General features: G+C 35.3%; 1 protein-coding gene across 1 annotated transcript; it reads right to left on the minus strand.

The window, feature by feature from the left end:
• Positions 1-3,923: 3,923 nt before the first annotated feature.
• Positions 3,924-4,712, minus strand: LOC116189054. Its single transcript, XM_031518579.1, has one exon. It carries the CDS (start codon positions 4,533-4,535, stop codon positions 4,155-4,157), a length of 381 nt encoding a protein of 126 aa, XP_031374439.1. The 5' UTR covers positions 4,536-4,712; the 3' UTR covers positions 3,924-4,154.
• Positions 4,713-13,958: the final 9,246 nt, after the last annotated feature.

A 13,958-nucleotide genomic window follows, 5' to 3' on the forward strand; every position in this document is an offset into this window, starting at 1 on the left:
CCTTTTTGTTTTTTTAGCATAATTTTTAATATTTGATGGAACGAAAAAGGAATAAGGTATGTGGTCCTTTCGAGTACTTTCACAAATTTTATTACCCCCAATTGGAAGCTTTTCGGGCAAATTGGATTCTCTTCCCAAATGGAATTTTTGACCGCTCTCAGTTAAAAGTGATGCACTTTTTCTTATATTCTTGTCAAAATTTTCTTTTGTAACTTTTGATAGATATCAATGATACATGAGATCGTTAATGTTTTAATATGAAATAACAATTCCCATGTTTCTTTCTCTTTTCTTTACAGGTGACGGATAAGTAAAATATTTGAACCATTTCTTGATTTGCTAATCCTCGTGCACTATCATTCCGATTTTATCGAATCTCTTCAAGGAAACATGAGACATTCCTGTGGTTCTTAACCCCACATTTATTTTCTTATGAATTTCCCCCACCTAAAAAGATTGGGTCCTTTTCTTTCTTTCTTTTTTTTTTGTAGAAAAAAGTTTTTTTTAATATATAATGTCATTGCCATTGATCGATGTGGTCCAATTTCTTCTTTATGAAATGTAGCAAAAGGATCAGAAATTCCGGTTCCTGATTATGACCCTCTTCGACCTTTTTCATCAACAACAGTCTTTTGCTAATTATTATTTTCTGGTCGTCCCTAAATAATTACTAAAATGAAATTCTATCATTAAAGCCAGCCAGCACTTTGAACCATAAAACAAGTAGCTTTAGAAGTCTGGTTATTGAGAGAAAAGGTGTTCGAATGTCTACTTTCTTCATTATAGTTTTCTCTTTGTTCCCCTCTTGTTGTTTTCTAGCGGAATATAAGATAAGGTTTCTTTTTATAATAACTTACGAGATATGATCAAGTTATTAATCGAAATTAATCAATATATGACTATTGATTTTATCCTGACCAAGAAGTTCATATAAGATAGATTTTTGACATATTGATGTATACATATATAGAGTCACCTGCACAATTTGTGTAGTTAGACTAATCGATATCGTAAATCTGTAGGATGTTTGTGTGACCTGAAATTTGTCGGGAATCCGATACTCCTCATGATAATGTATTTATCTATAAAAAGAAAGATTTGTTAATAATAATTGAGTATAAAGGAAAAGCAATGTTGATTAGTTTTAGTAAACTGGGTAAACTTAAAAAAAAAACAATATATATAGGCTAAAGAAAGAGATGACGTGGCACAATTTGGACTATATGGCCGAAATTAATTAAGTTGAGGATTGAAAAGATGATGACATCCAAGTTGGTTTCTTCCACTAATTTGCCAAATGGCTTATTGGGATATGTCACTCTCTCTCGATGACGTGGCGCCAAGGGAAGGCCTCACGAACTAACCCAACACTTCCTCCTACCAACACAAACCTCGGCCTCTCTTTCTCTGCCTTATATAAGTAGTTAATCAATCAATTGATTGATTAAAAATCAAACAATTAATTAACTAATTTCGTGAAAAGATATAGCTAAAAATCCGACTAATTACATTCTTACTAGCATCTATTCGTTTTATCGAATGGGTAATGTGTTTATAATGCAAAATTCGATAAATGTGGTGTTCGTATTCCAAATTGTTATTGATAAGAAATTAAAATGGTGGCTTGCTTTTCGGGAAAAAAATGATGGCGTACAAAAATATAAATATAGGAAAATCGAGAGCACCTCTTCTCTTTGATATCCTTAGCACAATATATGAAATAAAAAACTATGCATATTACATAAGGTAAGAGAAATATTAAGATTTTTCTTCTAGGAGGAAAATATTACACCAAACATGCAATCACATATATGTGATATTAATCAATAACCCTATAATATATGTATTATGACCCAAATACATACCAAACTTATAAAATATTTGGGCAATGTTGGTAGTGAATATCAAATAGTGAGGTGCATGATACACACAAATATATATATATATATATATATATATATATATATAATATAAGGCAGAGATATAGTTAGCCTGGTCATATGGTCTCAAGATGCCCGGATTGCTGAATGAAATTTTCTCGACTTTTTTGGTTTTCTTATTTTTTATATCAATTTTTTAATAAAAATATATTTTTTTCAAATTTTAAAAGATACGGTATGATAAAATTTGATTTTCTTTGCTTTTGAGTTTTAAATTTTTTTATGATAATTTTTTAATAAAACTATTTTTAAAATTTTAAAGATTTTTTTGACAATTAGAGTAAAACAAAATATTTGTAATTTTCAAATAAGATATTATTGATTATACAATATTTAATTTAATAAATCGCGGATATTTGAATTTTAAAAATGAAAGGAATTTTTTATAAGATATCGACATAATAAATGAAATTTAGAAGATTTTATTATCTATATAATATTTGATAATCTTGAATTTTTTTTATTTAAGATAAAAGTTTAATATCTAATCATATAAATATGAGTATTAAATAATTATATATATTAAAATATGATTATAAATGTATTTATATATTCTTTATTGGATAATAATTGGTATTATAGAATATTTTTAGATGATTTTACAATTTACATAATCTTTTACATGATACTTTCTTTCTCCAAATCCTAAATGGTAATTGAGTTTTCTATTTCACTTTATGTCTATAACATGACACTTTCTCTTTCATAATCAAAAAATGGTAGTTGAGCTTTTTATTTCACTTTTTTATGTCTCTAACATGACATTTTCTCTATCATAATCCCTAAATGGTAGTTGAGCTTTTTATTCCATTTTTTCTCTCTGACAGGACATTCTCTTTACTTATCCATACATGGTAATTCCGTTGTTTATTTTACATTCTCTCCATAACATAATATTTTCTCTTTCCTAATACGTAAATAGTAGTTTTGCTCTCTGTTAGATGACATTTTCTCTCTCTTAAGTCCTAAATAGCAGTTACGTTCTCTATTCAACTTTCTTTTATAAAAAAATTGGAATTCCGCTATCTATTTCACATTTTCTCTTTTTAACATGGCACCCTCACTCTCATAAACTCCGAATTTGTAGTTCTGCTTTAAAGTTTAAGTTCTATATCGCGTAATGTACGGATTTCGTGATTAGTATGTGTGTGTGCATGTGTGTACACAGCTGTATTTGTGGGTCCCAGTCATAGGTAGAGATGAGCATGAAATCACTCCATAATTGATATGACCCATGGAATCTCCACCAACCTTTTCCTTGCTGACACTTGACTGGGCCCATGTCTGATCATAGGCTTTGATTCAGCCCAAACAGCGGGCCTTGATTTGGGCCCATTTACCAGTCAATATTCGTGGTCTCAGTCTCATACTTTCTCGCAACAATTTCTTTTCTTTTGGTAGGAGTATTACAATTTTAACCTTCTCAGTGCAATTATATCTTCTTCTTTTTTTCGGTTTAAACCCTATTATCTAGAAGTCCAATTGGAATTCGACTAATCCAGTCAAGTCGGGTCGGCCCACTAAGAGATAAAGCTCTATCAGCGTAGATTTTCTGCATCCACAAGAACTCGAACTCGAGACTTTACTTAACCAGAACAAATATCGAATCGCTTGGACTAATCCATGTTGGTTGCAATTATATCTTTTAATAAATATATTTTATGTGTATTCAGGTCAGTAATTATAATATCTTATTGTTATCTATTTAGTTTCGATTGAACAATGTTTTCTTAAAGTCAGATTCGCTTGAGGACTAGTTGAACGTGCCGGCATTTTCTCAAGCAGCGGATGTCATAGGAGACTATTAGTCTTTGATACAAGTAAATAATTTATCTGCGTTGAGTTGTGCAAAAAAAGAAAGGAATATTCTTCCAAGCATCAACAATGTGATACATACACATAACTTTCCTAGCTGTTGGCATGTATATATATATATATATATATGTATATATATGAGATTCATACATGTATATATATTTTGTGGTTTGCAAAGACATTTATATAGGATTCAATTACAATAATGATCAACAAAATATCGGAATTGATGACATGAATTATGAGCTATTCTGCCTATATTATCTTCTCAACAACAACAACAATAATAACAATTACACATTCCTTTCTTTTTTATTTTCATACTCTCAATATAATAATATAGGTTCAAAAGTAAACCAATAAGGTCGTAGCATATATATTATATGAACCTCGCGTCTCTTAGAAACTATTCCCTCGTTTGTAACGTAGAGCCAAAGAAACCTGCCTCTCCATTAGGAGTCGGCGTCTAAACCTTGCGATGAAGTCCTCCGCCCTCTCGTCTATATCTTCTTCCGCTCCGCCATCCTCATCACCACTCTCCTTGCCGCGATACAATTGAGCTCTCTTGAACTGAATTTCTTCGTGCGTCGAAGTCACGGTATCTTCCATGATACTTCTGTGTACACCCAGCAAAGAATTGCCAAACGACCTAAGCCTCCGTATTTCGTGATTATTGCTACCGACTCCACAGCAGCCGAGAATGGAAGTGGTGCGACGGGTGAATCTGAGCACGGCCCTCGTCAGGTGGCTTAGCAGTGCCCACTTTCTGTTCTTGCCCATGGGTTGATCTCGTTAGTGAAGTGATGCTCAAGAAATAGTGATTGTGAGGATTGAGGAGTTAGTTGAAGTAAGGCTTGAGATATATATAGGAGGATTGGTGGGAGGATTCCATGAGAAGATACTCGCTTTGGCTCTTTTTTTACGAGTGGCGTGTTTGTATTGTTAACAGACCTGGATACGTATGTGGTTGCCTTGAAGTTTCATGGAAAATTTGAACAAATTACTTAAAATTCAGTTGAAAAAGAATTACCAAATGAAAATGTGTCAATCAACTCGGGTTATTTCAGGTGATTCGACAACATTTGTTCTCAAGTAAGATCTAAGATTCGCATCTTGTCGATGATACACAATCCAAATAATTGGGAGAGCATTATCTATTAGTGGATTGATCGAGGTCGAAATTTGGACTAGTAAGAGACTATTGGACTTCCGAATTCCAATTCATGCATTGGAAAAAAAAAAGGAGAGACTCTGTAAATTTTTGAGTCCTGTCAAAAAAGTAAATATGAAAGTATAATGAGTCCCAGCATCTTATAATCCAGAGAATATTCTTACTAATTCTCCGTGTGGAAATCCTAATTGTTAAATTAAAGGAATTACCTAAAATTGCGAGTGCTTTAGAAGATCATATGGAAGTGGGCTCATTGGCCATTGATGTGAGATGTGCTCGAGGAATTTCCTCGTAGGCATCGTTCAAAGTTTTTGTTAATTAACTGTGTATGCTTAGGTGAAATGATGGACATATGATAAGCAAATCAGATCGAGCGTGTATCATCATAAGCTCTTGGATATTATGTTAGCGTTGCATTAGACTGATAATCCTCGTATAGGTTTGGACATACAATACACATGAAGTGACTAGCTTGGTCCTGATTACTATCTCGGTATCGTCTCAGTAGAAGGATTGAAACGAATATAAGCAGCAGGAGGATTATCATCATTAATCATTTGGAGGCCACATGATCTTCCTCGAGTACTCAAGCATTTGATGCGCATTATCCATTAGTCTGATAATGTAAGCATAGAAAAAAAATGCCCCTCCATTCGATCTCATTATCAGAATGGGGACTTACAAATGCAGCGCCCGAACCCCTCACAAACACCGGCGATCTCTTTAACATGAGCTCCGAGAATGGCCTTACATTGACTGGGATGCACTGTAAAAACATCTTACAGAATTTCATAGGCCGACTAGGCTCCTTATTAGCATCCACACCTATCATTCCGTGGTTCACCTTCAAAAACAACCATAAAGCAACGCAATATTCTTATCTCAGATTGTCGAAAATTCCATAAGAATGACGCTCTTATTGGCTATTTTATCTATTTCCTGGACAAGGGGGTGTGGTCTCAGCTGGTACCACAACATATGCATCATGCTTCTTTTCCTTGCCTTCATTGCAGTGGCTGATAGCTAATTTGCAGGAGAAGGACTTTTGCCAATGTGGGACGCCTCGGTCCTCTATTTTTGGAACTGGTTGTTGGTTATTACGGGGTTGGCGTAATAAAAATCTGTTCGAACCTCAGTTTACTTTTCCCGCTTCCCCTACTGCAGTTATCTGCAGAGTTGCGTTCAACTTCAACCAATCATCTGCAGCTCTGTCTCGTGGTTTGAAGCAGGATCGGGTGCTGCGTTCGACTCGAAGGTCTCCTCCTTCTTCGGGTTGGATTAAAATCAGTACTGACGGTGCTTCCTCGGGTAATCCCGTTGTCGCTGGGCGGGAGGGCTGATCCGAGATGATAATGGGCATTGGGTTCTTGGTTTTACTCGTAAAATCGGCTATGCAACGGCGGTAGTGGCTGAGCGAGGAGAACTCTCAGATGAAGAATATTCTCTCAGACTGTACGGGCATAAAAAGAAATATTTATGAAAATTAATGGATAGATAAAGCAAATCGACGTTTCCAGCCATTCTTATGTAACCCCCCACTGTTTCTAAAGTGAAATTTAATTATATATATAAGCTATTAAAAAATTATCATATTTTTAGACAATATATTGACAATAAAAATTTTAAAAATCCAATACTCTATTAAGGTCTCCTCCATTTATTATCTATTTTTAAAAATTAATAAAGAAAGGGTTAAAAATGGAGATAAGTTTACAAAATCAGAATTCTTGAGTTGGTGCAGGAGGTTCATAATTATATCAATATAAATACTATTACATGGTGTTTATCCGACTTTTCTTTCAAAATATTCATATCCCCGGTAACTTACTTTTCTTTTCATGTCTTTTGTCCGCACACCATTGACTATTGAGTCCTATATATCTATATAATTTTCGGACACACATTTTTAGCTCTATCTACTCATCACTCATTTTTGATATTTGTCCCTCGCAGGTTTTATCATACGTCGTCTCGACTGAGTGAAACCTTCACTGTAAGTACATCACTTAGACTACCTCTAGTGAGTCCCTGCACCTGGTCTCTCATGACCACGTGGTAGGGAGAGAGACCGCATCAGAGACGCATTCCCATTGGAGTGAAAGGAGCGCGTTTCTCATTCGGGAGACTCGTCTCACTTTTGAGAGACCGTCTCCCAAAGGAGCCGCCGAATGGGGCGTCACCGCATGGTGCCGGTAGGCCCCACACGACAGCTGCTCTATCCAACCTTTTTTTTTTAAAAGTATTTGTGAACTTTTATGAGAGATCTAAAAAGAGAGACACCTATTGAAGTGAATTTTTTTTTTTTTCACAATATGTCTCTCATTTACGTGGCAGTATGGGCCAACTCAGAGGCAAGGGAGAGACACACTCATTGAAGATAGTCTTATACTGACATGCCTTCTTATTTTTGTTTTAATTTTTAATCCCTCCTTTCTTTTCTCCTTATAGTCCAAAACGTCCAATTATTGCAACATTTTCTAGATATTGCCATTGCCTGCTGTGTTCCCTTGTGAGAGATTAAAATAAAAAAAATAATTGCTCCTCTAAAATCACTCTCCACATGTCCATTGTAAATTAAATTTTACCATGTTCTCTTGGCATTGCTGAATGCCCAAAGCCAAACATTCCAATCAGCTCGGCGTGGTTCTTCTGTTAAAACAAACTGTCAATCAATTTAGAGATTTTGTCAAATGTTGATCGGTATTGCAAATTTTCAACAACAATATCACCGAACACCACCATGAGCACTAATGCTTTTCGGTCTTTTCGATTGAAGATTCAACTCTATATGTTAGCAATCTCAATATTCACGAATGATGAAGTACAATACCAATTATATTTTAGTTGAATCCTTAGAATTTGTTCCTCCCCTAACTTCATTGTTATTTTCTTTTATAATATTAACCAAAAAACAAATCTTTGACTTCGTGTACGATACATACATGCATGTATTATATGTTAATGGTATTATTGAAAGTCTTTGGTTTCAGATGTTTAACATAATACCAGTGGTGGTGAAGAGAACGAGGAAGAACATGAGGCAGACTGATATGCTCTTCACGGTTGAGCGTTAGCGTCGGCGGCCTCTTTCTTTCTGTGTCCCTCAACCTCCCACTATATCTAGTCAGAATAACAAATCAAAATGTTCTTTATTGTGAAGAGGAGGATCATCCGCCAAAGTGGATTGGTTCAAATGATTCGAGATTTGTTCCCTTTAAATCTTCAATTCTGTGAATGGATAAAATTCACGCTTGAGCAACTTTACCTCATAGGAGGCCAACCTAGCTCGAACTGGATTTGATAGGACTCATATTAGACTTTCGGATGTTATGGTACACGTCAAAAAAAGTAGGATCATATGTTCATGAACATTGGCAATTGAACTAGGTAATGAAAACTAGGCTTCAAGGCGGGATATTAACAACTTTAATTAAATTTACTTGAATCCATTATAAGTTTTTTTTTGCTAGGTAGAATCCATTATAAGTTGTTTTAACTATATGAATAAGCTTATTTATTTAATATTGGAATGCAATGTTATTGGGCTAAATTGAAAGTCCTAAAACCATACAAAAAGTGAAACTCAAGTTCAAAATGTATGGGTTGGCTCAATCCGTCCAAAACGTTTTATCTATTAGACATTTTTTTTGTCCAAATCTATTACCAAAAAAGAAAAAGAAAAAACTGTTGAAGGATTAGATATAGTAGGTTGGTTTAGATGGTTTGACATTTCTTTCTCCTCAAGTAGATATTGGATTCAAATATTTTGAAGGGAGAAAATCCATGATAGGAAGAAATTTACTCCTTAATGGATAATTTGAACATGAATTAATTTGATCATATCGAACTTCTGAATACTAAAAGTTGTAAATTAAAAAAAAAGAAAAAAATTAAGGTCTATATTTTAATTATTTTTGTGAAATACCAAATTGTAAAAGTTCGGTGGTACGATTGGAAAAATATATCAAGGATAGATTGAGAAATGGATTGTGATACAGTAGCATTCGCCTGTGAAACTAATTAATAGATTTTTAATTTAGTTCTCCTCAATAGGGCTTCTGTCCATTTATTTCTGCTTTTCAAGCTACGATCCTCCCCTAGGAATCATCTCGATCGGAGGCCCCATTGAGAGGTTTCGATAATTATGCTTCCCATTTCAAGATGTACCTCTCTGTTTACTATTCATCATATCCCGTCTATTGTATATGTATAAGCTCTTGATTTACCCTGGCATCGCTTTAGACTTCGTACATATTTGAAAGTAATGGATTCGATACACACCTACATGAGGTATAGGGCACGATTTTTGTCATCATCAGTATCCTCATCGCTATAAGATATAGGAGCGAAAGTAATATGAGCAAAACGGGATCGGAGGCGGATAATATTGATTATTGATCATTAATCATTTAAGAGTACTACTTGATGCGTTCTACATAGTTGATAATATGAGCAAAAAATGATGACCCACACCCTCTCATTATCGGGCGCATGGGAAGCTACATGAGCAGTGGTCCACATCGATACAAGTGCCACTGGCCTCGGCTGAGAAAAATCCCTTACATGCATCGTTGCAGTATTTCTCGACGCACTGCAAAGGGGCCGTACAACTTCGGACTGTATGAGGCTCCTCAGTTTCCGTCCGGTTTATCACCACACAGTCACCTGCAAAGACAAACCAGAAGATTTTCATACTGTCAGACTAATCGAAAGCTCGACTAGAACAGTACATACTCGATATGACTACTATTGGAATTCATCAACTAATTAGTGTCTTTCAAAGTTGCACGTGGTGTATTCATATCGTTGTTATTGATTTTGAAGATTTACTATAAGGATGATTTTAACATATACCAGTGGTGGTGAAGAGAACGAGGAAGAAGATGAGGCAGACCAATACGCTCTTCATGGTCGAGCTTTCTGCGGAGGTTTGTGAGAAAAGATGAGAATTGAATGAATGGAAGATAATAATTTTCATTGATGTGTTCACCATACACATGTATAGGATGCTCATCGACTTCTATGGTAAGTGTGAATAAAAGGAAACTATATACACTATACAGAGGAATATCCTGGAGTATCCTAATATACAAGAGGATTCTAATGTAACAAATCTCGGGGAATATATGGAAATATCCCAGAAATCATGCATATCTCGAAATAGTTTGCTCTGCCGAAAGCCTAAATGCTCCGATCCTTTGCCGCCATTTATATGGATAAAGTTATTGTCATATAAGGCATGGAAGAGCTGAGCTGACTCATATATATATATGTGTGTGTGTGAAAGGGATGAAAGGAATTTGCCATACAATTTGCATACAGGCACTGATTTGTTGAATGCCATATACAGTAAATATATGAATTCATCCTATAAGGAAAGATAGCCATTATTCTTCTCCATATAAATGGCAGGAATTACACTACTCTTCTCATTGTGTATGTTGACGACATTATTCTCACGGGAACTCCGAGTGCTCCTTTTGATTCACTGATGACTGCTCTTCATCAGGAATTTGCAATGAAGGACTTAGGACCGCTCAACTATTTTCTTGGTATGGAGGCTACGTTTGACAAGGCAGGACTCCATCTCACTCAGGCGAAATATATCCATGATATTCTTTCGCGGGGTTCCATGTTGGATTGTAAGCCCATTAGTTCACCTGTTACCTCAGGTGCTCGTCTTTCTCTCCATGATGGTGACCCTTTTGATAATCCTTCTCTATATCGGAGTGTTGTTGGGAGCCTTCAATATTTGACTCTCACGAGACCCGGTATTGCATTTGCTGTCAACCAAGTGTGCCAATTCATGCATAAACCTACTACAGTTCACTGGTCGGCGGTAAAGCGCATTCTTCGATATCTCAAGGGTACTATTACTACTAGACTTCATTTTAAACCGGGCTCTATATCCTCCCTGCATGGCTTCTCTGATGCAGATTGGGCGGGCAATCCCGATGACCGTCGCTCTATCAACGATTTCGCTATTTTTCTTGGTCCCAATCCGATTTCTTGGAGTTCCAAGAAGCAGCGAACTGTAGCCCGCTCCAACACTGAGTCAGAATATAAGAGTCTGGCTAATGCCACTGCTGAAGTCACTTGGATTCAATCCTTACTTTCGGAATTGGGAGTTTGGTTATCAAGTCCACCAATTCTATGGTGTGACAATCTCTCGACTATCTATCTCACAGCTAATCCAGTGTTTCATGTTCGGACCAAGCATATTGAAATAGACTATCATTTTGTTCGCGAACGTGTATCTCACAGGCAGCGGCTCATCCGCTTCATTAGCATCGATGATCAACTTGCCGACTGTCTTACCAAAGGACTTACTAGTTCTTGCTTCTCAGCACTTCGGTCCAAGCTCAACGTTGTTCCCTCCCCGTTGTGCTTGCGGGGGAGTATAAGGAAAGATAGCCATAGCTAACAAGTCATTAATTGTATATAATCAATTTGATACACTTTCCATACTTGTATTCATATTTTGTACACTACAATATAAATACCAATATACAACCTATGAACAGTGGGTTGGATTTCTCCCAAATACTCTAAATTTCTTTACATCTCATAAGGTTATGCCAGCCTGCCAGCCAGCTATAATCTACATAAGATATGATATGATCTTACCCAAATAAGCATAAATGCACAGTCTGGGAAGAAATAAAGCACTTTAATGTTTATGGCAAGCTTGAGTTGGTCCGAGTTCACCCGACCAAAGATCCCCGAGTTCACGGATAGAGCCCCCCCGAGTGCTATTGCATGACATTATACGCCATCGATAGATATATATAATGAGAGTTCTAACATATATGTCCTTTTGTACATTACAAGAGGAAGCAGAAAATAGTTACGATCGCTAACGTTCCACTGACATCGTAGAATTTTTCCATCACTAATAAAAACCAGACTAACCCATGCAATGCTTTAACGGGATATTATCATATGTAATACTTCTATAAGCCACAAAAGCGCCATCTATATATGGAAGTGGAAAGTCCCCTAAAAGACTAACAGAAACTTTCTGGGGCACGTCGGTCATTGATGTGAGATGTGCTCGAGGAATTATCGTAGGCATCGTTCAAAGGTTTTGTTAATTAACTGTGTGTGCTTAGATGAAACGATGCTTGTGATTCCCAAATTAGATCGACTGTGTATCATAAGCTCTTGGATATTATGCAGGCGTTGCACTAGACAACGATAATCCTCGTATATATAGGTTAATTTGGACATACGGTACATATGAATTGACTTGGTCCTGGTCATCACTATCTCGGTGTCGTCTCAATAGAAGGATTGAAACGAAGATAAGCAGTAGGAGGATGTTCCATTCAGTAAATCAGTTCATTGAAATGACTTGGTCCCGATCATTATATCGGTGTCGTCTCCATATAAGAAGAATTGAAACAAAGATGAGCAGTAGGAGGATATTCCATTCAGTAATTAAATCATTTTCATTATTAATCATTTAAGGAGGCCACATGATCTTCGTCAAATACTTCAGCATTTGATGCATAGAATGTCTACACTAAACTCGGACCATCCGACCGACATCTAGGCAGAATTATTCATCTTTTAGGGTGAACTCGCTTGACCTTATGTATTATCGATGGAGTGTCATCTAGCTTCTCTTAGTCACGAAAACTAGAGATGGATCAAGGGGAGCTGGGGGCAGTCACCTCCTTAAGAATTTTCACGTGTGAGGAAATTTACATATAGTTTTTTGTATTTTGATGAAATCTCTTATATTCGTCTTTTAACTCGAAAAAACTATCTTATTATTCGCCCCTCCTAAATTCAGATCCGAGTCCAACCCTGACGAGAAGCGCATGAACTATGTTACGGTATGATAGGCCGGCCTCTGATTAATTTCTTTTCTTCACGAGTGGGATTATATTAGTTCTTTTTATATAGGTTTGGGATTATAGAAGTTGATTAATTATCGGCTCTTGGATTTTTTTTTCTTTTATGCAATGTTAACATTCTAAGAGATTCTGAGATAGATAACCTACTTATCATTCATTCATGTAACTTCTCTCACGGAGTTCCATTATTGTTTGAATTTTGGTATCTATTTATAAAATATAAAAGCAGACGTGCAAGATGTGGGAGCTCCATTGACTAGCCCTCAACTCTCTAATTTTTCTCAATTTTTCGACTAACTCTCAGCTCTTAAATTTTTTCGATTTTTTATTATTATTTTAATTTTAGAATAATTATGATGCTTAATTATTATTTTGAAAATCTGAGTAATTTTTAATATTACGAGAAGGTATATGTGATATTAATTCTATCTATACTTTATATGTTTAGGATACCGAAAGGACTTCAACACATTTTACTAGTAGCAAACATATAGCCCGATATTATACATGAGGGCGGAAAATTTTTTAATGCATGCGTGCACCTATCAACACGTCGATTTCTCAAAATTTATATTGATTTCTCTTCTTTTATTAATTTTTTTTATTATAGTATTTGTGAAATTAAATTACCGTTTGTCTTATATATGTAATAATATATTGCTATAGATTGTAAATTACTATTTTCAATAATTTATAACTCATATTTTATATGATAAAATTATTGAAAAAAATCACGTTTTATCATGTGCAAAGCACGAGTTTCACGGCTATTTATTTGTTACCGTGGGAAAACGCTACTTGTGTATATATTTTTTTGGATGAATGAAAACGCTACTTGTGTATAGGGGATACATATAGGTGGTCTAGCTATATGTTAAATCTATTTAATTTATCATTTTTTTATGAGCATTTAGTTTATCAATCGTTAGTAATTTGTTGAATCTAGATTATGTAGATGATAGTTTAATTAAATCAGCTAAATTTAGGACGCTAGCACAATTTTATTTACCATTTAAAATGCGATGGAAGTGAGAAAAAGGGAGTAGTATAGTAATACACTTTTTCGCTTATTAATAAGAGGCTTCTAATTCGACTCTCACTAATAGGATTAGTAGTGTCTCTTTTAATTAAATTTCTATTTCTATTTTTACATTCTAATTTTATAAAGCT

The sequence above is a fragment of the Punica granatum genome, chromosome 8, assembly GCF_007655135.1.
Source record: "Punica granatum isolate Tunisia-2019 chromosome 8, ASM765513v2, whole genome shotgun sequence".
Classification (NCBI taxonomy): Eukaryota; Viridiplantae; Streptophyta; class Magnoliopsida; order Myrtales; family Lythraceae; genus Punica; species Punica granatum.

Excerpts from the sequence above, each read along its gene's own strand:
- LOC116189054 (XM_031518579.1), bottom strand. The coding sequence starts at position 4,535 with ATGGGCAAGAACAGAAAGTGGGCACTGCTAAGCCACCTGACGAGGGCC.